This window comes from Paraphaeosphaeria sporulosa (assembly GCF_001642045.1).
Source record: "Paraphaeosphaeria sporulosa strain AP3s5-JAC2a unplaced genomic scaffold CC84scaffold_11, whole genome shotgun sequence".
Classification (NCBI taxonomy): domain Eukaryota; kingdom Fungi; phylum Ascomycota; class Dothideomycetes; order Pleosporales; family Didymosphaeriaceae; genus Paraphaeosphaeria; species Paraphaeosphaeria sporulosa.
Window position 1 is genome coordinate 857,590 of NW_017253370.1, and position 25,534 is coordinate 883,123.

General features: G+C 52.5%; 11 protein-coding genes across 11 annotated transcripts; 5 read left to right on the plus strand and 6 right to left on the minus strand.

Moving 5' to 3' along the window:
- Window positions 1-13: 13 nt before the first annotated feature.
- CC84DRAFT_1168242 (alpha/beta-hydrolase) lies at window positions 14-1,363 on the minus strand. Its single transcript, XM_018179351.1, has one exon. The coding sequence runs from the start codon at window positions 1,047-1,049 to the stop codon at window positions 90-92; it is 960 nt and encodes a 319-aa protein (XP_018031428.1). The 5' UTR covers window positions 1,050-1,363; the 3' UTR covers window positions 14-89.
- Window positions 1,364-1,404: 41 nt separating this feature from the next.
- Window positions 1,405-3,104, minus strand: CC84DRAFT_1154523 (uncharacterized protein). Its single transcript, XM_018176892.1, has 3 exons — window positions 2,865-3,104; window positions 2,778-2,796; window positions 1,405-2,714 (listed from the first exon to the last, which is right to left on the minus strand). Exons 1-3 carry the CDS (start codon window positions 2,909-2,911, stop codon window positions 1,560-1,562), a joined length of 1,221 nt encoding a protein of 406 aa, XP_018031429.1. The 5' UTR covers window positions 2,912-3,104; the 3' UTR covers window positions 1,405-1,559.
- Window positions 3,105-3,151: 47 nt separating this feature from the next.
- On the minus strand, window positions 3,152-4,033 carry CC84DRAFT_1209134 (uncharacterized protein; the record flags this gene model as incomplete). Its single annotated transcript, XM_018182202.1, has 3 exons — window positions 3,152-3,423; window positions 3,471-3,805; window positions 3,904-4,033. The coding sequence occupies 3 exons, from the start codon at window positions 4,031-4,033 to the stop codon at window positions 3,352-3,354; spliced, it is 537 nt and encodes a 178-aa protein (XP_018031430.1). The 3' UTR covers window positions 3,152-3,351.
- A 1,317-nt stretch (window positions 4,034-5,350) lies between these two features.
- On the plus strand, window positions 5,351-6,411 carry CC84DRAFT_1154525 (uncharacterized protein; the record flags this gene model as incomplete). Its single annotated transcript, XM_018176893.1, has 2 exons — window positions 5,351-5,496; window positions 5,547-6,411. Exons 1-2 carry the CDS (start codon window positions 5,381-5,383, stop codon window positions 6,409-6,411), a joined length of 981 nt encoding a protein of 326 aa, XP_018031431.1. The 5' UTR covers window positions 5,351-5,380.
- Window positions 6,412-6,479: 68 nt separating this feature from the next.
- On the minus strand, window positions 6,480-7,591 carry CC84DRAFT_276266 (2-dehydropantoate 2-reductase). The gene has a single exon (XM_018185719.1). The coding sequence runs from the start codon at window positions 7,569-7,571 to the stop codon at window positions 6,549-6,551; it is 1,023 nt and encodes a 340-aa protein (XP_018031432.1). The 5' UTR covers window positions 7,572-7,591; the 3' UTR covers window positions 6,480-6,548.
- Window positions 7,592-8,850: 1,259 nt separating this feature from the next.
- CC84DRAFT_1154531 (uncharacterized protein) lies at window positions 8,851-10,223 on the plus strand. The gene is made up of 4 exons (XM_018176894.1): window positions 8,851-9,272; window positions 9,322-9,563; window positions 9,621-9,775; window positions 9,829-10,223. The coding sequence occupies exons 1-4, from the start codon at window positions 9,130-9,132 to the stop codon at window positions 10,180-10,182; spliced, it is 894 nt and encodes a 297-aa protein (XP_018031433.1). The 5' UTR covers window positions 8,851-9,129; the 3' UTR covers window positions 10,183-10,223.
- Window positions 10,224-10,946: 723 nt separating this feature from the next.
- Window positions 10,947-13,153, plus strand: CC84DRAFT_1154536 (uncharacterized protein; the record flags this gene model as incomplete). The annotated part of the gene is made up of 4 exons (XM_018176895.1): window positions 10,947-10,997; window positions 11,055-11,486; window positions 11,538-12,060; window positions 12,126-13,153. 4 exons carry the CDS (start codon window positions 10,947-10,949, stop codon window positions 13,151-13,153), a joined length of 2,034 nt encoding a protein of 677 aa, XP_018031434.1.
- Window positions 13,154-13,734: 581 nt separating this feature from the next.
- Window positions 13,735-15,361, minus strand: CC84DRAFT_276290 (uncharacterized protein). Its single transcript, XM_018185720.1, has 3 exons — window positions 14,794-15,361; window positions 14,352-14,740; window positions 13,735-14,295 (listed from the first exon to the last, which is right to left on the minus strand). The coding sequence occupies exons 1-3, from the start codon at window positions 15,046-15,048 to the stop codon at window positions 13,824-13,826; spliced, it is 1,116 nt and encodes a 371-aa protein (XP_018031435.1). The 5' UTR covers window positions 15,049-15,361; the 3' UTR covers window positions 13,735-13,823.
- A 1,947-nt stretch (window positions 15,362-17,308) lies between these two features.
- On the plus strand, window positions 17,309-18,189 carry CC84DRAFT_276381 (uncharacterized protein). The gene is made up of 2 exons (XM_018185721.1): window positions 17,309-17,961; window positions 18,035-18,189. The coding sequence occupies exon 1, from the start codon at window positions 17,446-17,448 to the stop codon at window positions 17,923-17,925; it is 480 nt and encodes a 159-aa protein (XP_018031436.1). The 5' UTR covers window positions 17,309-17,445; the 3' UTR covers window positions 17,926-17,961; window positions 18,035-18,189.
- A 2,734-nt stretch (window positions 18,190-20,923) lies between these two features.
- CC84DRAFT_1154540 (short chain dehydrogenase) lies at window positions 20,924-22,468 on the plus strand. The gene is made up of 3 exons (XM_018176896.1): window positions 20,924-21,312; window positions 21,425-21,822; window positions 22,007-22,468. The coding sequence occupies exons 1-3, from the start codon at window positions 21,225-21,227 to the stop codon at window positions 22,406-22,408; spliced, it is 888 nt and encodes a 295-aa protein (XP_018031437.1). The 5' UTR covers window positions 20,924-21,224; the 3' UTR covers window positions 22,409-22,468.
- CC84DRAFT_1229738 (cytochrome P450) lies at window positions 22,462-24,222 on the minus strand (the record flags this gene model as incomplete). Its single annotated transcript, XM_018183673.1, has 4 exons — window positions 22,462-22,685; window positions 22,719-22,977; window positions 23,030-23,131; window positions 23,215-24,222. 4 exons carry the CDS (start codon window positions 24,220-24,222, stop codon window positions 22,462-22,464), a joined length of 1,593 nt encoding a protein of 530 aa, XP_018031438.1.
- Between the last annotated feature and the right edge of the window lie 1,312 nt (window positions 24,223-25,534).

Here is a 25,534-nt window from a genome sequence, read left to right on the forward strand (position 1 = left end):
CATGGTCATGAAGGCTTGGGCAAGCAAATTGATTGGAGAGGTATTTCTATGTGGCAGTGTAGCACACTAGCGTAATATCGGACATCTAATCATTGCTGAGACCGCGAGGTAAATATCCCTTTCAAGCCATGATATGACCAAAAGCCCCACCCCAACAAGCGCCCGATGGCTAGAGGAAGACCAAAGCGAACCCATGTCCTTGGCGCAAATATCTTCACAGCCGGAACATAGGATTTCTTCAGGACGGCGTCATTTCGCGCACTTAGCTCTTGTGATCTTCCAGCCATCTTCACAGCCTGCAAAATGGCTGCTACGATCTCGACAGGCATGCTCAAGAACGGGGAATGACTGGTTGGCAACTCCATATGATGCACTACTCCACCCTGGCCTCTGGCCACGCCAACCTGCACTCTCTGGATGACCACAGGGAGCCCTCTATCCTCGATAGTTCCAATGTACCACGTCGGCACGTCTTTCCAGCCTGCGTAGACATGCTGCCCGCCCTCAAAGAGTGACTTCAAGCTTTGAGTCGTCAATTGACTAACCCAGTATTCGCCTTCTTCGCGAGGCAAGTCGTGGTAAAAGAGCTCGCGGTTATCAGAGGTCAATTCAGCAAAGCCAGTCTCTTTGTTCACGCGCCAGAAGGGTGGTGGAATGCCAAACAGTGGGTCCATGAACGCGAGACCGGTGAAGGAGAAGCCCGATGCGATGAGGACTAATGCTATGACAAAGCCTTTCGATGAAGCGGATTGAGGTATGTCGGATCGAGGTCGCGTAAGGCCTTTTATGCAGCTGTTGCCAACCTGGCCGCCGTAGGAATGCGCGATAACGACTGCATCGCGGCCTGCAGTCAACTCGGCAATGAGTCCATTGCGAGCAGCATCAACGTCGTCTTTGAAGGTAGCGTATGGGTCGCCATTGGTGGAAGGTAATGTTATGGAGATACATGTAAAGCCGTGCTCGTCCTGGAGCGATTTGATGACTTTTTCGTAGCATTTAGGCTTGTGCCAAGCGCCTGGAATGAAGACCAGAGTTGGTTTCTCGGCCATGGATGAGGTTCGGTGTTGTCGCGCTCTGTGGTACTAGCTGGTTCGATAATGTTCAGCTTTCTGGTGGCTTTCTTCCTTGCAACCAAGATTGCGGTGTTGACGCTGGACGGTATCAACGCGGAAATCGTGTGGTGGCCTGCGACGGTGGTCGGTGTAGATAGAGACTGCTAATAAAATCGTGTGAGTATCGTTACAAGGTGAGATGAAGAGGGTCCGCATGTTTCTCGCAAGTCGTGTTCCCTGTGACCACTGACCCGGAATGTCCCGAGTCGGTAAAACCTCACCTTGGCGGTCTACATTAGGCTCAGCTGAGTGCTTCCTGGTATATTTAAATACATCACTAAAGTAAGAGTTTGAGCACTTCGGACGTCCTTTTCGTCATTCATGGGACAATGCGCCTCCAAGAATTTCCGATGTGGTCGTGATGCTGGCCTCTAAAGATCCGGCAATAATCTCGCCCGGCAAGTCGGTGCGCCGACTCAGCTTCGACATGGGCAACACAACAGAGCGTCAGCATGTCCAGTCCCATTCCGAACTTTCATCCAGGCCTGTCCGCAAAAGCCCCAATATGTACTCTCCTGCGTTTTCCACCTGCCAGATCCTTCCTCCATAACCTAACAATATCGCGTAATGTCCTAGCACCATCAGAGCTTCCGTGCTCTTCACTGACAACAATGTGATAAATTCCTTTGGGACCAGAATACACCACAGAAACAACATCTGGTATCGGTTCCCTTCCTCCTCCTGTTCCGCAAGCAATGCGTCAAAGCCTACTTGAAGGTACCCTATCGCCACCTGGCATGCTTCCTTGTCATTCGAACTGAGACCTAAAGACGCTTCAACGAATTCCTTGACGCGTTGACATCGATTTCCGACGGGTGCGCGCGAAGTCAATGACGAGCTTAGTGATAATATCTGCGCCAGAACAGACTCCTGCCAAAATGGCTTAGCTTCAAGAAAGATCGCATACACGCCTCTAAGTGTATCCAAACACTGTACGAAGAGCACCAGAAACGCATCCAAGTTTGTCGCATCTCGTCTGCATAATGTATCTGCTAGGACATGGTGGCCTAATATCGTCGCAAAAAGGAGAACGGGGACGCATGTCTCCCTTGTTATGGGAGTATTTGAGGCATTGAAGAGTGAAACGGCGCGCGTCTGTAATGTCATGGCTTGGTGCATATGAGCAGCCGCTTTGGAAGGCTGTATGCTGGCGAGATGTCGGGCCGAGAAGGCGAGAATCTGATGCAAAAGGTAAGGATTTCGGATGCTGATGTCTAGTACTTGGTCGGTGGTCAAGTATTCTCGATGCGCCGCACGATCGCCTCCCAAGCTAAAGAGATCCTCGGCTTGGGTGAAGTGAAGGAGGAGCTCCATATGCTCAAGGTTGACGGCATTGTTAAGGACCGAGTGTAATGCCTCTGTCGGTTGGTCTGTAGCTCTGGAATATATGTATAAAGTAGGCCGAGAAGTCTGTGGAATGGGTGGTGTGACAGATTGCATGGTATTTGATGCCTCGCTGGGGGTACCCTCATCGCTTGACATAGTTGACTGCCCGTTAACATGTCCTTTTGTTCTGGCGCTTATGCTCAGAGGCTGAGTTGAAAAACTGCATGCGTGCCCGGAGACAACGCAGAGACGACACGCTGGATGTTGTTCGTCGCACTGTCAACAAAGACGGCTTAGCACTGGCCAGGTCCTTCATGCAGCGCGCTTTGATGCCCCTACCTTGACGTGTCTTCGCTTACTGTTCGGAGATGTATATTAGAACTCCGTTCTCTACAGCTTTTCAGAGAAGAGAAGAACTCAACTTACCATTGCAAGCACCCACCGCGCGATTTTTTGTGGCTTCGCCTTTGCATAACTTCCAGGGTTGAGCGACCGACCCACAAAACACTACAAATTGTCACAGGCCGCAGGTGCGCGTGAATACGCGTGTCACATCTTGGAGACGGTGTTCCCTGGGTTGCCTAATAGAGGATGTAGGGACGCCCACCAATGACTCGCCCATGTCTTAGGTAATACGCGTATTGCGTCACTCTGCGTGTTAGCGTCATATAGCGATCGTTCATTGGTCGATCCTTCCTGATAGCGTCCGCAAGACCAAAGAGAGGACATGTATTGTTCATGATAAGCAGTCCATTCATGTACCGTTCCTAAATATATCGTCCAACGACCGGGTGTAGGCTTCGAAGAGTCTGTGAACTGAAACAATTGCAGGTGTATCAGGCCCACTGTCCAGGTCTATTATCAATAGCCATGCCGAAGATCCCAACCGCAAGCTGTAGCACCCCAGAAACGTCTACGCCGGAAGCGGGGACAGCTTGAACTTCCTGATAGCTGAGCCAATGGTTCCATTGAACGCTGCATCGACCTAGGAGTCATTAGCAGGAGGATGGTGAAAGTCGTTGAGGGCCATACCGCTTCAGCAATTGCGTCCTCATCGAGACCATCCAGAGGATACTCTGTGCCGTCCTCAAGGATCAAGCCGTTGACAAGCGAGCCATCGGTGGGAGAATTTGTGGAGGAATCAACTTTCTCTGAGCGGAAGAAATAGTCTCCGGATGCGATGAAGGCGGGCGAGCCGCCGAAGTAGCAGTAGTCCTGGAGATTACCACCCGAGCCGAAGCTATCGCCTCCAGCAGTGATGGCCAAGTCACAGTTGCTACCAACGTGGCCCCGCATGGTGATTTTCCAATCACCGGGCACGGCGCCAAAGGAAATGTGGCTGCTCTGACGACCGTTGGGTAGGTAACCTAAAGTGCAAATCCAAGGTCAGTCTGTACGTCGAAGGAGGAGACTTGAGCAGCCGGTGTGCAAGAAAAAATATCACACATTTCTAAACTTGACTTACAGCATCGATTCGGAGCCTGGTTCAAGCACGACGCGACAACACCCTTGCAATCTTTAGTACCGCCGAAGCGGATGTCGATTGCCAAGGTCGCAGCCGCAAAGAGAAGGAGCAGCAAGCATAGGAGCTTCATCATGAACGAGTGGAGGTATTGAGTAGTTGGAATGGTAATCGACAGAATCTAGCCGGGAGTCAACGGAGTTGAGCGAGCTGTTGACGAGGAGGGAGTGTATTGTTGCCGAGCTGACGACGAATCTCCAAGAATACATACTGAGCGTACGATCTAGCTGGCTCGTGCCTTCCATTACTATCGTGGGTTGTCTCTATCACTGCGGGCAGCAAGAGCCGTGCTCGCTTTGTTTCTCTCACCTCCACGTCCGGACGCCGCGCTTCACTCCAATCACTATCAATGTTCGCACTAAACTCGGGCGCCCGACTTTGCGCCAGGTCTTTTGGGAGGCATCTTCTATTAGATACCTCATGTAAACGATTTCCACGAGTGGAGGTGAGAGTCCTGGCTGTCACAGCGCGCATTCATCGGCACTGTTCTTGGCTCCTGACTCTCTTGCGTGTATTATCAATGACAGATGCATGAATTTCCTGCGTGATAAGCCTCCTACTGCTGCCCTGCTGCCCTGCTGCCCTGCTGCCCTGCTATCCCTGCGGGCTGCATCGTTTTCAGCAAGTCGCATTGCTCCCTTCCCAACAGATGTCATCCCAATGATGTACGGTGCTAAGTTTAGTTCTGTCGCAAGTCTCTCAGCCTTGATCAACACGCAGGACTAAATATCCTGAAGATGCTACGAGAGAATTACGAGGGGCCATAGTGGGGGCCGACGAGCACAGTCACAGCATGAACACAAGGCAAAGGCAACGAAGATGCGAGCCATTAGGTCGGCGAAGCTACCAGTGCTTGCCACTTTCTACCTTCACCATTATACAAGGCCGGTGTTCTCTCGACATGCATCCTTGGCGGTGCCTGCACTAGATGGCTTCTGACTAGGACAGGCCATATCGTAGCACCTGGATTGCCGATGCGAATGGGCGCAGAGCTGGAATGATCTTTTCGAATAGCTCAGATCAACAAGACGCGGTTGAATGAAGTTACCGAGCATGGTCGCATGAATCGCTCCTACCTTACGTAACACGCGTACTTGGTTCTCGCCCTCTTCCAGCATCGCCTGCTGCACGTTCATTGGCCAATGCTCGACCAGCGAGGCGTCCTGGGCGAAGAAGTCGACGCCACGGAGAGGGCTGCGGCAGTGCCCACAGGGTTTAGGTACACGCGTATTTCAGATGGCTTAATGGGGTTCCAGATGCGAGTGGTACTCACCAGCTCTTCACGCTTCCTATCGTCTTTATATAAGAACACAGGAGGATGCTGCCATGTTAGCATTCGAATCAATAGCATCTTCCAGTGTGATTGACTGCAGACCGCGAAACAAAATTCCTCAATTCTAAGCCCACCCGGTCTGTAACAATGGGCGCCGACCCAGTCCCTCTCAGCGTCTACATTTACGCGCCCAACAGAGTCGCACCCATTATCTTCACCATCCTTTACGCCACGAGTACATCCATACACCTGCACCAATGCCAGTACGTTCTCCCCAGTCCGCCCACTCCCACCACGCTGACTCTCATCCCAGTCGTGATACATCATGGCGCCTCCTCTCGCTGCTTCCCCTCAGCGCCCTCTCCTTCACCCTCGGCTACGCCCTCCGCACCGCAAACGCCTTCGACGCGTACCTCTACTCAAAGTCCAACTCCACGAACCTAGTACTCTTTATCATGAGTCAGATATTCATTTATATCCCCCCGCCACTGCTCGAGCTCGCAAACTACAACATCCTAGGGCGCATCCTGTCATACGTCCCGTCGTGTGCGCCGCTGCGGCCGAAGCTTGTGGTGCGCGTGTTCGGCAGCGTGATGCTCGTTGTCGAGACGGTGAATGCGCTAGGAGTCAGCTTGTCTGCGAATCCTACGGCGAGCGCGGTGACACGTGCGTTGGGAAAGGGGATGGCGTTTGCGGCGCTCGCGTTGCAGCTTCTGGTGATATTCGCGTTTGGGGTGCTGGCTACGATGTTCTGGGTACGGCTCAGAGCTGCCGGCGTGAGAGCAAGCGCGGTGGAGACGGCGCTGAAGACGCTTGGCGCGAGCATGGCATTGATTCTGGTGCGGTGTTTGTATAGACTTGTGGAGCACGTGGGGAATACGGAAGTGGATCTGGATGACATGGAGAAGCTGAGGAAGCTGAGTCCAGTGATGAGACATGAGGCGTACTTCTATGTGTTCGAGGCGGTGCTTATGCTGCTTAACGTGGGTTTGTGGAACCTCTGGAATCCGGGGAGAGCATTTGCGAAGAATGTGCATCTGGCAGGCGACGGGATGACAGAGGTAGGGTATGAGGATCAGAGAGAGCGCTTTTGGACGAAGTGGTTCTGGCGTAGCGATGGCAAGATGAGGCTGCAGGATGAATTGCAGATGGACCGGGATCTGCGTCGCAGCTCGTAGGGCAAGACGCCGGTAGTACACTGCGAATACCCAATGGATTGCCTGCCTGTGTCAGCGCGCTTGCGTTCAGACTTTCGACATAGACATGCATGGACACAAGATAGAGTTGGCTGTTGGCCAAGAACGGTTCGAGCTGGCTATAATCTACTCTTCTGCTTCGCCTTGTCTCGCGTCTGTTGAGCCATCCGCAGCAATGCGTACAGTGTCTGCATCCTGGGCATCTCGAATCCCCTCTCGCGGGCAATCCTGATTGGGTTGCCGAGTATGACTTCCAGCTCCATGGTCTTGCCCTGTTCCCAGTCCAGCGCCATGCTGGGCTTGCTGCCGCTCGTGTTCTTCTGCGTGCTCCGCAGTATACGCTCGGGCGTCGCGAACTCCTTTGGGAACGGCTTGCCCAGGACCTTTGGCGCTGTGTCCAAGACCTCTTCCATGACGCCCTGCAGGTGTCTTGCGAGCTCGGAGTCATTGGACATGGCGTTGTTCGAGATTCCGCCTGCGAGCACAGACGACGGGTTCATGGAGGCGTTGATGGCGATCTTGTGCCAGCGCACGAGCTGCAGCTTGGCGTGGTCGTAGGCCTCGGCGTCCTTGATGCCGCCCTCCTGCAACAATGCGATGAAGGCGCCGTTCTTATCCACGGCCTGTGCATCCGAGGCTCCTGCGCTTCCGACGTCGAGGTGCGGCAGGTATGGCCCGCTGTTTATGCGCGTCCACCGGTTGTGCTTGATCTGGCCCGGGCTCGTCTGCGCGCAGCTCGCAATCGTGACGGCGCTGCAGATGGCGGCACGCGGGAATCTTGCCTGGTACGGCTGCTCCACGCCCAGCCCGTTCTGGATCAGCACAATGGCGGTCCTGTCGCCGACCAGCCCCTCCAGGATCGCCGAGTCGTCGCTCACGTCTGGCAGAGCCTTCGTGCTGACGACAATGTAGTCCCATTGTGTCCTGCTGTTCCGCGCTTCATCCGGGTTCGCAAAGGTGCGCGTCGGTGTGAAGGTGTAATCCCCGTACTGCGGCGACGTCACTTGGAAGCCGTGCGCCTTGACAGCTTTGTAGTTGGAGCGGCAGATTACCGAGACGTGGACTTCGGGGACGCGAGCGAGCCGCGACGCATAGAAAGCTCCAATCGCGCCGGCGCCGACGATGAGGATTTCGGTAGGCATTGAGATGATGGAAGACGCGTGCAAGCGCCTTCGTAAATGGTCGAGGGCGACGCATCGTCGGTGCTATCAGTAGCTCCGAGTGGAGACCTCGGCATTTCCGCATCTGGCGCGTGTAGCTCGTTGCATAAGTCCCGTCGCAGACGCGCCATATCCACCAAATCGGCCAATGCTTCGCCCTCTACATTCCCGGTCTGAGGGTGCCATGTTCGGCGGGCGAGCTTCGGGATCATAGTCGTACCCGAGCCTCTAACGCCTCCAATACCTACTCGACGCCACGAACACCGCCCCATGGCGCAACGCAAAGAGGGCATTTCTTTCTGCACTCCAGGAACGCATCCATCCATCCCTCCTACGTCGCCATTGATATATCAGATTAGAGTCACTGGAAGCGCACGATCTTGCTGTCGGGCACAGTGACCAACACAAGTAACAACCCAACACACGACTTTCCGCAAGCCTGATATCATGACTCAACCCCAACATCCATCAGCCCCCACCATCATCAACTTCCAAATCCGGACCACCCTCGGCTGAAAACATTCCGCGGTTTCCAAACAAGACGCATCGAGTTTTGAGACGGTTGGTTTCGCGATTCGAAACGTGGAGCTGAAACCGTGGTCAATCATGCCAAGACTTTGATTGGCTAAAAGTCTCGAGCACCGAGAAAGACCAAGCACCGCATCGTAAATATAGAATCCTCTTGGCTATAGCTTGTAAGAGGCTTGTTGAATTGGGCTGACGCTTTGTAACTCCCCGGCTATGTTGCATCGTCACCACCTTCATTTGGGCTTACAGATTGCAATAGCCGAAAGTGCACTACGAGAGACAACCAGGCAGTGTGTAATCGCAGACATCAATGTATCCTCACCAGATAGCTTGTGTTTCGATCCTAGTTTCGCTCTGTCTGCGGCACCATCTCAATCAAACCCTTGGCATCAAATCCAAATATAGAAACGCATGAAGCACCCCACATACCACAGTCAAAAACACATTGCGCTTCGAAACGCTATCCGATGTCTTATGCATAGCTGTCGACTACACTGTCTTGACACTAACCACCACTAAACAGATCGAGCCAAGGCCATTAGGAAACACTACAGCACAGCCAAGTCTTCCCTAGGCATACCTTTGAGGCAAGAAGCGCTGCGGTTCAGCCACTACACCGGGCTGTGATGTGCCGTAAGGTTCTCAACCGAGGATGGAAAATGACGATGAGGACCGCAATTGGCTTATCCGGTCAAAGTCCAAGAAACGAGGAGATCATGGCCGCAGCGTTTCCCAAGAAGCAAAGCAGCGTCTTTAAGATACAAAAAGGACGACGGGAAGCGACAATCGGAAGAGCATCCAGCATCAACATCTTCACTTCTGTTCCTTATTGCTAATACAGCCGACAGCGAGTCTGTGGCCCTTCAGTTCTACATTCTATCACTCACAGGTTGATCCTATATTTTCTCTATTTCTCTATTTCTCTATTTCTCTATTTCTCTATTTCTCTATTTCTCTATTTCTCTATTTCTCTATTTCTCTATTTCTCTACTCCCTAGAACAAACAATCACCATGCGCTACTCCATCATCTTCGCTGCCTCCCTCGCGAGCTATGTCTCCGCACACGGTGTCGTCGTCTCCATGAACGGCGCCAACGGTGTCACCATGCCTGGCCTTACCATCGCTGACGGCACTCCTCGTGACTGCTCTTCCAAGTACGTCTGCTCAACAACTCATTCACTCTCGCTTACTAATCCCACCCAGCGGTTGCGGTTCCCAGGCCGACACTGCCATCATCCGCGACCGCGAGATCTCCTCCGGCAAGACCGGACCTCTCGGACGCACTCAAGGCAATGGAAACGTTGATGCCTCCGTCATGATCGCCGCCTTCATGGGCACTGGCAACGCGCCCACCAACCAAGGAGCCTCTGGTGCCACTGGTGTAGAGGACGACCTCTCCGGCACTGCCGCAGCCGGCAAGAACACGAAGAAGAGGCAGCTTCTCGGTGGCCTTCTCGGCGGACTCGGCGGCGGTGCGGGCGGCGCTGGCGGCGCTGGGGGAGCCGGTGCCACCGGTATTGCTGGTCTTTTCGGCGGCGGCGGCGCAAAGGCTGAGGGTCCCCCCGAGACCCGTGTCGCCGCTGCTGCTGGGCAGGGCGCTACCAGCGGTCTTCCCACCGCCAATGCCGACGGCACTGTCGACATGACGTTCCGCCAGGTACATACACATCTCCCTCCCACGCCATGGCCGTAGATGCTAACTCACTTCAGATCAACCAAGACGGCGCCGGCCCCTTTACCGCTGACGTCGATGGCACCTCTGGCGGCACCGACGAGGCCGCCTTCCAGAGCGCCCAAGTCACCAAGGACGTCCCCGGCCTCGGCGTGCAGGGCATCTCCCTCGCCACCTCTACCGAGTTCGACATGCAGATCAAGATGCCGGCTGGCATGACCTGCGATGCTACCGTCGCAGGCGTCAGCAACGTCTGCGTTGCGCGTGTGCGCAACGGCGCTGCTGCTGGTCCCTTTGGTGGCTCGGTTGCCTTCACGCAGACGTCTGCGGCCCGCAAGCGGGCCATTGCCTACCGTCTTAAGAAGCGCATGGAGATTGGTAACATCCACTAGATGGAGGTTCGGGAGATGCTGGTAATTTTATCAAGGCTGTTTGGGTAATGGATAGATTGGATACACTCGCTTGGCATGGCGAGTCTGACTATGGACGGGTCTGGGACCTGAATGATTAGATCACGACTACGAATTTATTGTATTGTTTTACGTACCTAAAACGACGTCTTGTTGTGGAAATGCTTGATCGAAGGTGTCCATGGATGCAACTTGATAGAGCCAAACTTGTGCAAGTATGCAACGAATTTTGCATGCCGTCGTGGCCTCAGGGAGCATTGTGACAATGGCTCACAGCGAGGAAGAGCATAGACGCCTTCCCAGTCCACCGCAAGTAGACTCATGCAGCGCGGAACGACCCAGTGGTGGATTGGAGCGCGATGTCATACCTCGAACGAAATCTGGCGCGACTAAACTGGAATGTCGTTGTTTTGGGACGTACCTCTTTTGATTTGACCTGCCGTGGTTGTTTTTCAATGGTTGTCTGTTGGTCGATGCCATCTCTGCACTAGTCCGCAGTAGGTTACTGCGCAGTTATCGTATGCACTACCACTGGCACGATGCAGGCGCGGGGTGGAACCCGCCAACGCCAGCACAGGCGAGCGTTACCTTTGGAGGTGCGCAGCTCCGAGTGATGATTCTAAACACGAGAATCTATGCCTCCAAAGGCATTCGCATACGTGTAGGTGCCACAAGCGGCTTTGCTGTGCGGGGTATCTGGGTCGAGAAGCAGCAAACATTCTCCCTTCTCGTCTCCACTCATCAAAATGACCGTGTTGCATCCTTTTGATCCTCTCACTCCGGCGGAGATCTCCAAGGTATGTGCCAGCATTATCCAGTCTTTTGCAAGTGTTACAGACTGACCGTTCCAAAAGGCGGCTGAAATTGTCCGCTCCCGGTATATGGGCCAGGATGTGAACTTTCGAGTGATCACCCTGAAGGAGCCTCCAAAGAATGAGATGATTGCATTTCTGGATGAGGAGCATCGGAAGCGGCCTACAAACCGGGTGCCGATCCGTAGCGCACGCGTTGAGATAACGCTCAAGACTGAGGCGGGCGGCAATGAGCTACACGAGTTTCACGTCAATCTCACAGATAACTCTATTCTCAAGCATCAAGCCTTGAAGGGAAAGCACTCATACATCGATTCCGAATACATGAAAGAAGTGGAGAATGCATGCATGGCTGACCAGAGAGTGCAAGATGAGATACGAAAGTTGAATCTGCCTCAAGGTGCGTCGGTTGTTGTGGAGCCTTGGGCATATGCGACTGATGGACAGAACGACATGTCAAAGCGTATCTCCATGGTAAGGCGCGGCCTCACCCATCGCAGCTAGTGCCGCTAATGCCTGTGACAGTGTTGGTTCTACCTTCGCCTCCTCGAGCACCAAGATGCCAACTACTATGCATACCCGCTAGACATATGTGCGGAGATATCCGAAGAACTAAAAATCATCAAAGTCTATCGGCTTCCATCATCGCCTGATGAAACAATCCACAATGAGGATCGTCCTTTTGATCGTCGAAAGATACACTCGACCACTGAAAGCGAATACCATCCTGACTTGCGGTCGAGCCCTCGATCTTCAACCAAACCCTATCAGGTGGTTCAACCGGAGGGTCCTTCCTTCAAGGTCCGGGGCAATCTACTGAATTGGGAGAAGTGGTCGTTCCGGGTGGGGTTCAACTACCGAGAGGGACTGACGCTCCATGACATTCGCTATGACGGACGCAGCCTATTCTACCGTCTATCACTTGCCGAGATGTTCGTGCCATACGGTGATCCACGAGCGCCGTATCCGAGAAAGGCTGCATTTGATCTGGGCAACGATGGCGCCGGGATCAACGCCAATAACCTGAAACTTGGATGCGATTGTCTGGGTACGTATCTGGACGAAAGTCTAATGAATTGCTCAGCGTGTGACTGACGCAAGCGATGCATGCAGGTACGATCAAATATTTTGATGCCTGGCACAACACACGATCCGGAGAGCCCATGAAGCTCCCGAACGTAGTCTGCTGCCATGAGCAAGACGACGGCATACTATGGAAGCATACCAACTTCCGCACCGGTCATGCGGTGGTGGCACGGTCTCGAATACTAGTCCTACAGACCATCATAACTGTCAGCAACTACGAGTACATTTTCGCCTTCCACTTTTGCCAGGATGCATCGATCTTCTACGAGGTTCGTGCTACCGGGATTTTGTCCACCGTACCGACCAACTATGGAGACGGCAGCAAGATTCCATACGGCACTGTTGTGGCGCCGGGCGTCCTTGCGCCCTACCACCAACACTTGTTCTGTCTCCGCATCGACCCTGCTATCGACGGAAACAAGAATTCAGTATCGATCGAGGAGTCTGAAGCGATGCCTGTTGGCGACAGTAACCCATTCGGTGCGGGCTACGTGACCAAGAGCCATTATATCGAAAAAGAAGGCGGATTTGACCTTGACTTTACGAAAGCGCGAACATTCAAGTTCGTCAATGAATCCAAGATCAATCCTACGACCAACACAGCAGTCGGCTTCAAGCTCTTGCCCTTCTACAGTCAAATGCTCCTCGCACACAAAGACTCCTTCCACGCGAGGCGCTCAGAATACGGGCAACACGCAGTGTGGGTGACCAAGTACCGAGACGACGAGCTCTTCCCATCGGGGCGGTACACGATGCAGTCGATGGGAGGCGACGGGATCGCGTCAGCCATCCAGAAACGTGCAGCGTCTGATGACGAAGCTGCGGTCAGGAACAGCGACGTGGTTGTGTGGCACACGTTCGGCTCTACACACAATCCCCGCATCGAGGACTGGCCCGTAATGCCTAATGAGAAGATGGTGGTGGGGCTGAAGCCTGTCAACTTTTTCTCCGGAAATCCGGGCCTCGATGTCGCTCCGTCGACGCAGGAGACGAACAAGAGCGTGCTGTATACGGGAGAGGATAGCGGCCCCAGTTGCGGTGCGTCCAGGCTGTAGGTGGAAATGCATGGATCCGAAGTTCGGCGACGCACAGCAGACATGGTTAGATTGGCAGATTAGTGATGGTAAGCCCGAGTAGATAGTCATCCACGGAGCGGGGCTGTCCTACACATAGCACTCGTCACACGACACGGAGGTCCGTATCAGGTTCGATGCTGCGTGCAGTCCGATAGTTTCGATTCCACGAGGTGTTTTCTCCCTGTGAACTGGCCTTATCAATGTCAGCTACAGCTCTTGGAACAACGACGATGTCGCCTCCGTAGTTGCCGTTGTAGGAACGTAGCTGCCGTTGTAGGAACGAAGCTGCCGTTGTAAAGACTCTCGCCGCTGCAGGGCTATATTATCAGGGAGCGAGCCGAATGTCGTGTCGTGGAAAGACAGATAGACCACTGCAAGCCTAGCAAGTTTTGGAATCACAGACTCTGCGCGCTTGCCTGACCTAGCTATGTGCTCGCTCAAGCTGTCTACTTTTGAAGCGACAGGGAACATTACTAGGACATCATACGGCTACGTTGCCCGCTGTAGCCGAGTGCGTATACGATTAGGCTAGATCTATATGTGATAGGAAGAAAAGTATACTGGAGAAAGAATCGTGATAGATGTCTATACCACGGCCGTTTCGAAAGAGAGTTTTTTTTTATTTCCACTTCCGCAAGATGGCCCTGTTCTAGAGCTGTGTGATCTTCACTGTCTTCATGATCCCCTTGTGGCCCGCCGCACCCCCATCGGCCGGCCAACTGTCCTTGTCCTGGTCCCAATCTTTGTTCAACCCAATCGTACTTCCGCTCGGACTCGATCCACCTCCACCGACAACTTGGACATTGTGGTGTTTCGAGTCTTGGTCAGTGAGCTGGATGTCGTGTTCGCCATGCTTGCTGGACGTTTCCAGGTACCCTGATCGTGACGGGTGGCCCGAGTTCCACATGCGCGAGTGCTTTCGAGAGGTGCTGTCATGCGTTGACATGTCGCCGAACACCTGGCGGAGCAAGGGGCGGAGAGTGGCGGCCGCGGAGGTGGCAAGGCCGATGCCGGTTTCGCAAGTAGACCATATGGCGACGTCTATGGTGGAATAGAGGAAGTCGGGGATGTCGTTGAGTCCGTGTATGAAGGGAATGCGGACGATTGTTGCCGTGGAACCGCTGGTGCTGAATTAGTACATGGTGCAAGGAAGAGGTTGAAGGCGGGGTGAGCTTACATGGCGCAGAAAGCCAGTACCACAGCCACGGTGATCTTCTTTTTCGAATTCATCTGCAACTTGTGCACGATGAAGATTGGAACAATACTGAAGGTCCAATCGGTGGCACACGATAGTGCAGAATAGCCGTAGAAGGAGTTTACAACGAGCTTCGAGGGGATGCAATGGCCTTTGCCTCCGCGAAACTGTTCCCAGAAGAACGAAACAGGCCAGCATTGGAAGGTGAAGAGGAAGAAGAAGTACACGCTGTATACTTGGATGATGATCAGGGCGGCCCAAAGGATTATGCGGTGAGTTCTGTCCACGGCAATACGGAGGAGGAAGATGCCGATGCTGGATTTGAGGAAGATGTTCGTAGCAACGTAGGTAGGTTCGCAAGACCACCACCACTGATCCAGCCTGTTAGCTTTGCACACAATGCGGTGGACATGCAATTGCACACCTTCATGCCGTTGGGATACTTTTCGTCCGGAATGAGATATCGTCGCTTTCCGGTTCCATTTTGGATGCCCAGCAACGCAAGGGTACAAAAGACCAAGAAGGATACCAGGGTAAGGACAGAGAAGTAGTCATCGGCGGCGAAGTTCTTCACGATGACCAGCTTGCAGTAGACTCGCAGCAGTACCAGCAGGGTGCAGATACAGATGAAGAAACCCAAGACACCAGTGAACTCGCCGGACCGGTCTGCTCGCGCCATGATTGTCGGCAGAAATGTGATGTAGAACAAGAGCCCAACTCGAAACTCGTCATGCAGGAGAGACGGCTATGTAGTCTGTCGAACTTTTTGCGCCTTCATTTCCATAGGGGCTGACATGACTCCGGCACAACGCTACGCATGCAAGGGCAGGCGAGACGCCCGTGTGGGGGAATGATTTTCCGCAAGGTGGGCAACAAGCGAGCGAAGTGATCCACGATCCGTCTCCGCGATAATCACAGCCTGACTCGAAGATTGATGGCTGACTGTGGTTGAGCTGCAGAATGTTGTGTGGACTATCAGCAGGGCAGGTGTGCCGGGGGGGTGGTCCCATGTGCTTGTCGGCGTCTCCACAGTGGTGGGTCTGGAACTGGATCTGCGAGCTCTCCGACGTCAGGCACCGCGGAAGTATCTCAGCCATGGTGTTGCCGTGGCCACCCACTCACTCGGTCCTGAGCACAAGTATCTTCAGTGGTGGTTGAGTACCTGTGCAATGCTCGCGAGAGGGAGACGCGATTCTCTGCATGCCAGAGACAATGGAGGTGCGTATGAAAAACTAGTTCTGCGACAGGTACGGCATGTGCCGCTGTCGGTGCTGAACGCTGCTTCCGCGGCAGCTAATTTCACCATGGCGGGTCTGTCGCATCAGTTGCGGAATAGGTTCCGACTGCCGCGCCATTGCGAACAGAGTAGCGCGACAGGTACCTGACAGCAAGGTCCGCCTGGCCCGAGGTGGCGACCACGTTGTGCGGACGGCTCACGAACCTTGGAGGGACGCAGGAGACGCTTCGTACTGGTTGAGTTTGTTACTTGCGACATGGCGCCTCTCCAATTGCCGACCTTGGCATGGAAGACACTCGGCCCTATTAGTCGCGGGCCAGTCGTGGGCCTCCGCTTGAAGATCCCGCTCATGGCTGTCCTTATGCAAGGCTTTCGCTACACCTCGGGAAAGCCCGAGACTGGGGGTTCTGGAGGATGAGGTACGCAGCTAGGTCCCAACAATGCCTGGAAGCATGTCGTGCAGGACGCACCATGGTGCGCGTGCAAGCACGTGCCACGACTGCCTAATCAAGTTCGGAAGAAACTTTGCTGGCGGCGCTGCTAGCGCCCTCATCTCCTTCGCCATCCACCACCTGTGTTACCCAGCTCCATTTCCCAGCTCCATTCTCCACTTCTGCTGTTGGGTCCTGTCTGCCACCTGGGCAACAGCACCGTGGGCTCGGCGGGGTGGTAAATCATCCAGGCGCTTGTTCGGCCAACATCCGAGGAACCCAACGGCATATGTTTAGTACCAACGCGAACTACTTCGTGTATCCGCATCGTCGCAACGCAAATGTCTAGTCAACCTATTGTACGCCCACAGAAGCTATTTTGCGGCAAGCATAGTCGGCGCTATCCTCCTTCCCTGTTTGAGCATCGCGGCGGGATCCAGTTCCTATACAACAACATGACGATCACCCCATGTTCACGGCAGCATTGCCCTTGGCTTCCGTTTTGCCGGATTGTGCTGAGGATGCAGCACCTGGCGTCTTGAAAACCCCGCGCTTGGAGACGTGTAGTCAGTTCGAACAGCTTCTTGAGCTTTCGCGGTGGACCTGTACCGGTCAAATATGTCAATAGGGCCGCTTGGTACATGGCATGTTCTGAAGGAGACACTAAGACGGTGCAGATCCGAGCCCACTTCCTGGTTACGCTGATTCAGGCAAGAGCGGATCGTCGAGATCATCTGCCACACCGCAGTTGAACGCGACTTTGAGTGGTTCTTGGTAGCCCGGATACCGAAACGCTCGAGTCATTGACGAGGATCCATGCTCTTGTGAGCCCTTCTGGTTTTTCATCTCCTGATAAGGGGAGCCAACTATTCCATCGTTTTGGTTTGATAAGAGAAAATGAGTGTGGTGTCAACATCATGGTCGCTCGCGCGCTTGGGGTATTCTCATATCCCCATCTCTGACGCTGTCTCTTTCGCGATCCTGCACTTTCTGCCTTCGAGCGTCTATCTCCTGCCCGGGCAGGAGTTATACACTCAACACAGCCAGCGAATGGCTACATGTCTCCACCTGCCTTTGCTTGGTCTTTTGCTCTGTCAATTCGTCGAGGTCTTGACCTTTTGTGACATTGTATAATCCATTCACGCTCCATGTGGTCTCAGTCTCATTCTCATTCGTCAGTCTAGTAACCCAAAGCACGCCAAAATCAGCAGGTTGCTTTTCTCGCGCGTCCTGAGTCTTGACTGTGCAGGGCACTCTCCGCGAATGGTAGCTTATGAGCTGTCATGGAGCGGTGCACCAAGAAACTCTCCGACGCGCAATGTAGTTTATACGGCTTCCTTGTATTTTGCGATGAACAATTGGGCAGTTCAAAGCATGGGTGGCCGGCAACTGCTCAGACCCGGGTAGCATGTGCAACAAACTACCCGACGCGGTGCATGCTGTTCACATTTCAGAAGCTGTACACGTGGGGCTGCACGATAGCGTAATCAGTTCGAGGTCCATAGAGCGAGCGCAAAACCATTACTGGAACAATTTCCAGACGAGTCTCATTCTGACTTCCTGCCAGTCCAACAAGCTGCTGAGGAGTGCGCAGGTCTTTCTAGAATCCACCGGCTATAAACAACCGAACTCAGCCATCTCGCAATCTAAGGTTACCCTTGGAGAGAGCAGGAGATGTTACTTAGCATGGGTAGGGTCATTCTCGCACATCGAAACCCAGCGCCACTCACCATCTGAACTGGCGCAGAGCCGGTCGCAGGGCCTTCGGACAGAAATCCATTTCGGGAAACAAGCCCAGAGAAGCGTCCCGCGGGCGAAGCCGTACGCTGCAGGACTTCATGACTTCCAGCCGGCCCTGCTCTCCCAAAGTACCGAGGCACAGTTTTAGGACACGGGGACGCTAAACATGTTACTGCGAACAAATGTACGTATTGAAACGTCCCAATACTCAGAGAAAAGCCATCGAGCTGCTGGCATAGTAAAGCGGCTTAATCTAGGCCAGGTACCCATGACAATGATTGCATTCACATCCTTCCCTCCTTCGCGAGATCAACAGGGTCTGCACTAAAAAGCAAGGCGAGTACTTGAATCCAGGACAAACGTGCGGAGACGAACATTTGTACCCCATATATCGGCATTCCTTGTCTGCCAGTACAGCATTTGAGCTACCGCGCAAATCTCGTAAATGCTGGGGTTCACAATTCCTTGCCCCCATGTCTAGGGCACAATGAAGGAGATACACGATCCGGGTGTCACTGGGCGGATGCCCACGAACTATAATGCTGTACCTTCCCCATTAGTCAAGGGAACACTCACGGCAGGGACTGGCTTGGCGTCGTAGCGATGGTCGTCGTAGGCCCGAGGCTGAGACAGCTACATCCAGAAGAGAGCTGCGAGGCCGCGTATTTGGATAGCCGCTTACAGGGAACCTTGGCCTTGGGCCCGCGTACACAGGGGAGTGCCGCGGTCCGTTTGAGTTGCTTAGCCGCGGGGCAGGTGGACTAGGTAGTGGTGACTGCAGTTGGGGATGTTGTCGTGATTCAGTCAGTGAGCTATTCTATCAAATTGAGTAGGCATATGAGGGATAGGTTTACACGGTGGAGGTTGTCCTAGTCGTAGTCGACGTAGCGGTGGCAGGGTTTCTTTATGTAAGAGAAGCAGAACAAGGTCACGGGTGCTCCCAAGCCCTTTAGCACAGTGAGGGCTTCGTCAACGAGTTTGTAATTTACTGCACGCTCCTCGATCCGGTTTTAGTGGGCCAATGGGAAAAGGATGACGTTCAAAGATGTCAAGGCGCCATTTCTCTAAAGTTTTCTGGTAAATGCTGGATATGCCTCTTGCGCAATCCGAATCAGATCTTCATATATCATGTGATGTGTTAATTTTATAGCCTCGCTTTATCAGCACGATTCCACTCAATCGGTGTGAAGCCACCTCGCTCAATGAGGATGGGCATGGCGAAAGGCATCGAGAGCAGTAAATCAGTGCAGTCTACGGGGTGTTGCCCGCAATCTCGAGCAGCCTGTTTAACTCGACTAACCCTTTACCGAGATACACTCTGACATTCTGGATGCAACCATACGTCGCGACTGGATAGGGCGAGCAGGTGACTCGAGAAGAACAGTGCAAGACTCTGGCCGCCAGATTCAGCCGTTGGGTGGCTGCGCACTGGTTTCGATGCTTGGCCGCCGAAAAAGGGCTCGAGACGTGGAGCGAGGTCCGTAGGGCTGGCTATTATAGTCTAGCACAATACAATAATGCTACCCGTCCTGCATGTTATGTTGGGCAGACTCCGATATGGTGAGCTCGGCGTCGCTTGAATCTACCAAACCATTCTTCGACATGGCCAACAGATTGCTACAGGCAAACAGGGTTCGCAATACCCTTGATATGGTCGATTAGGTGCGCATGCTGAGGACTCGGAAAGATTGAATTATATCAACAAACATACCAATGACGATTTCGATTCCGGATCCTGAGAAACTGTTGTACAGTTGAACTAGAGTACGGGAAAATTGGCCACGAACGCCGAAAAACATGTTCTAGGTAATATGTACGCCAAAATTCTACAACAGCGCAGTGGGACTTAGAATATAGGGCATTGGCTGGTCTCGCACGATATATTGCCAGTATTTACGAGCTTAGCCAGCCAGAGGCCGCCAGAGGCCACATCATATGGCGATAGAGCAAATTATTGCAGCGACTTGACCACTGCCATTGAATGCACTGTCATTAGCGCTTTTATCAGCAATCGTTCGGATGAGATTGCGTAACTTATGCTCACCTTGTCATCGATGTAGAGGCTATTGGTATTGAGAGCGACTACTTGTATCCTCCTAGGATAAGTTAGCAATATCCTGTGATGAGATCCCGCTAGAGATGATGGTATATGTGACTTGGGTTGTGGCACCCAGAGCGAAGACCACAAAGTGAGACAGATGCTGGCGATAAAACACATCATTGATTACTTGCAAAATGTGTACGCGATCCATCAATCATCTCCGTGATGAAGAACGTGCCGCTTCGTTACCAGTGCGAACACAATATCATCGACCCTGAATGCCATCAAAGACAATGACGCTCATGTTGAGAGGCAGAAACAACGGCGGGATTGGTAACTGCTGCCACTGAGAATGAAAAGAATGGCCGGATTTTGACCATCCATCTTGGGCAGGTAAAGCCAGTTGTGACCCTATGACAGCCGTGTTGTGTTGGTTGTGGTATATGGAAACGAGATCTAGACTAGAGATTGAGGACGAGAAGACATCGAGAAGATTGTGGATGCAAATGAGGGACTAGGTTCAGAGCCTACCTTCGCACAAGGTAAACGTCACGAAAAGAAGAAATGGAAGCGAAGAACGTATCTGACAGGATCAGACCCGGTCTCAAGAAGGACGAGCTGTCTCGCACAAACACTAACAAACCTGACTTGGACGTTGGAACTTCTGTACCTAGAAGAAGCATCCTGACCGAGTTGACCATACCGCCTCATGGATTTAGTTTGATAAAAAGATGACCAGGGCACTGTAGACACCTACCATCGGTAGGTAAGTTGTCTCAAGCTGCAATTCTTCAGCAGTGGAATGTTGGGTACGGCGTTGCGCATGCATGCAGGCGTGAACTACAACGTGAAACGTTCGAGGTTTCTTGACAGCCCGGGAAAGACCGAGCGACTAGTACTCTTACAGCACCGGTAACGGCTACCCAATTTTCTATTCCGCATCGCAATCGGAGTTTCCTGGACGCGAGCGGTTCTTTCGGGAGGGAAGTCATGCTGCATAACTGCCACCACAAATTTGCAGTCACTCGCCATCATCATTGGTAAAAGGTTTCTTCTATGTCATCGTATCGGACAAGATGAAATCTCAGAGACATCTCTCGCCAAGATTGGCCCCACTTTGGTGCATACTCACCGTGTGTAAGGCCACCGAATCTTGCCGCGCTAGTCTCCCGTATCCAATTATCTCTGGTCGACCTACAACCTACACGTTTCCAAGGCAGTCCTACTTAATCTTCATATAGCCCCCAGAGAGACTGAAAACTACCGCAGACACTTACACAGACCGTTACTTCCAAACCTCGCACTCACAAACTATTTGTCGTTATTGAGCGATAGACGATAGTTGTCTGATTGCTTCCAAAGCAGTACTCATAAACCGTTCAAAGACACTGCAAGCGTACTTCATAATGGCCAGCAACACGAAGATTCCAACCATTGCCCCTTCTGCCCGCCACCACGAAGGCAAAGTGGCAATCATCACTGGTGCATCCAGAAGTACGTGCGCCCTCGTGCGAGTCCAATTTCTTCTTAGCTCATCATCGACGGGCTGTGACGAACTGCATCAGCCCTGTTTCTAGTCAACTAACACGCGGTTCCTGTGACACAGGCATCGGCGCCGCCATCGCCCGTAACCTTGCTGCCAAGGGTAGCAATGTGGTGATCGTCTACCTCACTGAGAATTCAGACCCCTTAGCCGCCAAACTGGCAGAAGAGCTGACCTCCGCGCACGGCGTTGTGGCCATTCCGGTTCGCGCTGATTTCACAACTGCCGAGGGCGTGCAGAAGATCGTTACAGAAGCCAAGGGAAAGATGCCGGTGAACACGAAGACTGGCAAGTTTCAAGTCGACATTCTCGTCCACAGCGCCGCGCTGTTCCATGCCATGCCCCTCGAGGCATGCAACTTGGAAGATTTTCAAAAGGTGTATGCAATAAACGTTTGGGGGCCTATCAACTTAACGCAGGCGGTCAAGCCTTACCTTCCCACGGATCGGTCGGGCCGCATTGTAAGTTCTCATTCAAAGACGCAATGGGCTCCCAGATCAGTATCTACGGCTCTCTGCTGGCTGCTGGCTGCTTAACAACTCGTGCATTGTCTTTCCTACCATGCTGCTCCAGATGCAACGTTAGCTCATAGATTATCTATCTTCCCACAGCGGATCGTCGTAATCCACTAACACCAGCTTCCAGGTCAACATCTCCAGCGTCGGTTCGAAAGTTGGCCTCCAGTACCTTACCCTCTACGGTGGTTCAAAAGGCGCCCTGGAAGCCATGACGCGCACCTGGGCGCGCGAGCTGGCCGAGCAAGCCACCGTCAACTGCATAAACCCCGGTAGCACAATGACAGATATGTACCGCGACGCAAATCCAGCAGCTAAACAGGCTAATGCGCTGTTCAACCCGCTGGTTCCATTGTCTCCTTTACGCGAATGGGACACTGAAGAACAGCGAAAATTTGGTGAGATGTATGGTGGACGCGTGGCTTATCCGGAGGAGATCGCCGGGATTGTGGGCATGATATGTTCCCCGGAGAGTGCATGGATGACCGGAAGCTTAATCAGCGCTAATGGAGGGCAATGGATGAGCAGCTAGAGATGTAGCTAGTATCAAGGAACAGCATCAAGCGAAGACCAAATACAAAATGATCAACGGTCTCCGTCCACCTTTACCCACTTCAGACCAAGTCGTTCTGGTTGATACATTTCGTTCAGCAGTGTCATCTGGATGTCAAGGGAGATTCGCTGAGCTCTCTGCCTAGACTCCGTAGCAGATTCTCCTGTCTCCGGCACAGGCTCAAGCTGTTGGTTTCGAAACAGTATTGCGAGGACAGCAGAAAGTTCTACTTGCGAGAATCGCTTTCCAGGACACACTCACTCTCCGTGCGACCAAGGCATGTATTCACCGTCTGCAAAAACGTGAAATTGCTCTGCCTCAATCTCGTGTGTGCCTTTAACTTCTCCAATATCGATAAAACGCTTTGGGTCCCAGGCCATCGCAGTGTTACCCCAGACAGTTGTATTGGTGTGTAGGGCACAGAAGTTGACCTGCACGTTATAGTGCGGTGGGATAGTGTATGTATTGGCTCCCACCGTCAGAGTGCATGCGTCTTTAGTTAGCTTCGACGATGAACCGAGTGGGTGGCAGAGTCGCAGAGTTTCCATCTAGAAACTGTATCAGTCAAACAGTCATTGACTTAGAGTCGGACGAGCTTACCACTACAGCTTGGCATCGTTTTAGCTTCGTCCACGTGGCGTAAGACCACTTATTGTAGTCATCATCTTCGCAGTAGTGTCGGATTTCCTCGCGGAGCCAACTCTGCGTATCAGGGTTGGCGGCCAGGTTTACGATAATATGAGCAAGCGTTATAGCCGTAGTATCGTTTCCTGCGAACCGTATACAAATGTGTTACTGATGATGTCCTGCTCTGTGATGGTCATGTCGCGGCCATCGTTTTGCTGCGCCATCGACGCTCGCACTAAACATGAGACCAGATCCTTGCGAGCCGATACGTTCTTCTGAATGTTGTCTCTCTCTTCTTCAATCATATTGAGAACATACGATCGGAAGCTCTCAACGGCTTCGCCCACTTCCTTCATTGAGGTTGGGATCCAGGATGAGTTTCTTAGAGCTTCCCCACCGAATATAGCAATAGGAATAATGCCACGAAGAATCTTCGAAAATGAATCCCGATATTGGTGAGAGTCGTCTGATTGGTCGACTGACCTAGCATGGCGCTTCTTCATCTCCTCCTGTCCCTCGAATGGATACGGCTTCGTGAAGAGCGCAGCCGCCAATACGTTGAGAGTTAATGTCTTGCAATCGTCTGCCACGCTTCTGATTGGCCGTGGAGCGCGATGAAGCCAGTAGTCGAGCATCCCATTGCCTTGTGTAAGTGAAGCCTGCCACACAAGCTCATTGTTTCTTTCGGTGAATGTAGCTGCAGTGACCTTGCGGTGCTTCTGCCACTCATGTCCTTCCGTTGTTGATAAATTCTTCCCATAGACATTCAGAACTGCAATTTGTTCAACGTTATGACCAAAGTCGCGAGGCCGTCTCAGTACATCCCAGGCAGTCTTCGGATCAGAGATGTAGATCCAATTTCCACCAGGCGATACTAGTGTGAACGTGTCGCCAAAGTCTGCATGGACCCGGTATCGCTCATTTGCGTCCCATCCAAAGAGATAAAATCGATCAAAATGTTCTGTCGCGAGTCCAAACCGGCGAGCTAGTCGGACGAGGTTGCTGCCGAAGACCATCCATAGTGGATTGGTTGGTGTGACGTAGCGTACGAGAATCGGAAGCCCTATCGCGCGTGCTTTATTCAGATTTGTATTGAGGGTGATCAAAGACCAGATGATCAAGGTCGCAGGCAACGCCGCAAGGGAAATAACGATGGTTGCAAGCATGACTAGGTCCTGTCTCGACAACAAGAGAGCGTGGACAACTGACAGAAGAGCAATACGCAGATGAGTTACGGAATGCGAAGGCTTCGTGGGCTAGCCAACGGCCAGAACAAATCGCTCGTAAGCGCCCGGGCACGGGGCTGGGGCAGAAAGATGCAGGAGCGATATTGAGGGGCAGTATCGGTTCCAGAGCTTCGGAAGGCGGATGAATTACTATGTGGCACAGCCCATCATGCCCACCTGGGCTTCTTTCAAACCACTGACAAATCAATTGGATGAAAATACCTTTCGATAAGATGTTCATTGAGCAGTAGATAAACTCAGACTATTTGAACGTGCATCTAAGCCAAAGGCCACCAGGCCGATCTATATCACAAATGTACGATGGAATAGCCCGTCTACGAAGCCATATCGCAGCCTAACCTCATATAAGACAAGAAGCTTTACATGTATCACGGACCATAACATGTTCTTACGAATTATAAAAACCTTTGTTAGCTAGTTGGGATAGACGTTACGCCATAGCTCGTCAGCCAGAACAACGGTGTGTTTTGTCGAGCCAACCTCGAGCTCAAATATCTTGTTGCCAAAAAGTATTTGAGCAACTGATGTTGAGACAGTGCAGCCCACAAGATCCCAGAGGAGAATCCGACTCTTGGGTGTCCTTTGACCACAGGGCTCATGCTTTCAATCCCAAATATCTCAAGCAAAGGCACTTCACAGATCGTCGGCCTTATCAGGAGAAAGTTTCCACAAATATAAAACCTTGTTGAAGTGTCCGAGACTCATCATCTTGACAGGGCGAGAGGTAACGCGGGTGTAGAAGGCCTTCAGGTCGGGGTTGTGACGATGAAGTATACCCCTTATGGCAGCTCTATGCACCGCGAACAATACAAGTAAGTCGTCGAGGAACTTGTCCCAATAAACTGTTTTTGCCTTTAGAAATGCTGCCATGACGTGTGAGGGATCAAACTAGCAGTGAATCATGGTATAGTGAGTTGACGTCCAAATCACAATGCACTCATTATGGCCATATTGGAGCAATAGTTGTAGTGAATAGCTCGATGACATCACCGCGAAGGGGAACGCCTTAGCCACAGTTGTTTCCTATGTATGGAATGAAAGATGACCAAATGGGCGGTGAGCTGGGCGCATGATCGGAAACTGCAAAGTGCGCCCGGGGCAACAATCCCTCCATATCGGGGACAAGGGTAGACATCATATACCACCATCTTTTTTTACGCACGTATCATGGCTCATGGTTTATTCGAAAAAGTCTTTTGCTACCTCGCTCAAGTCTCTAGTCTCAACATTT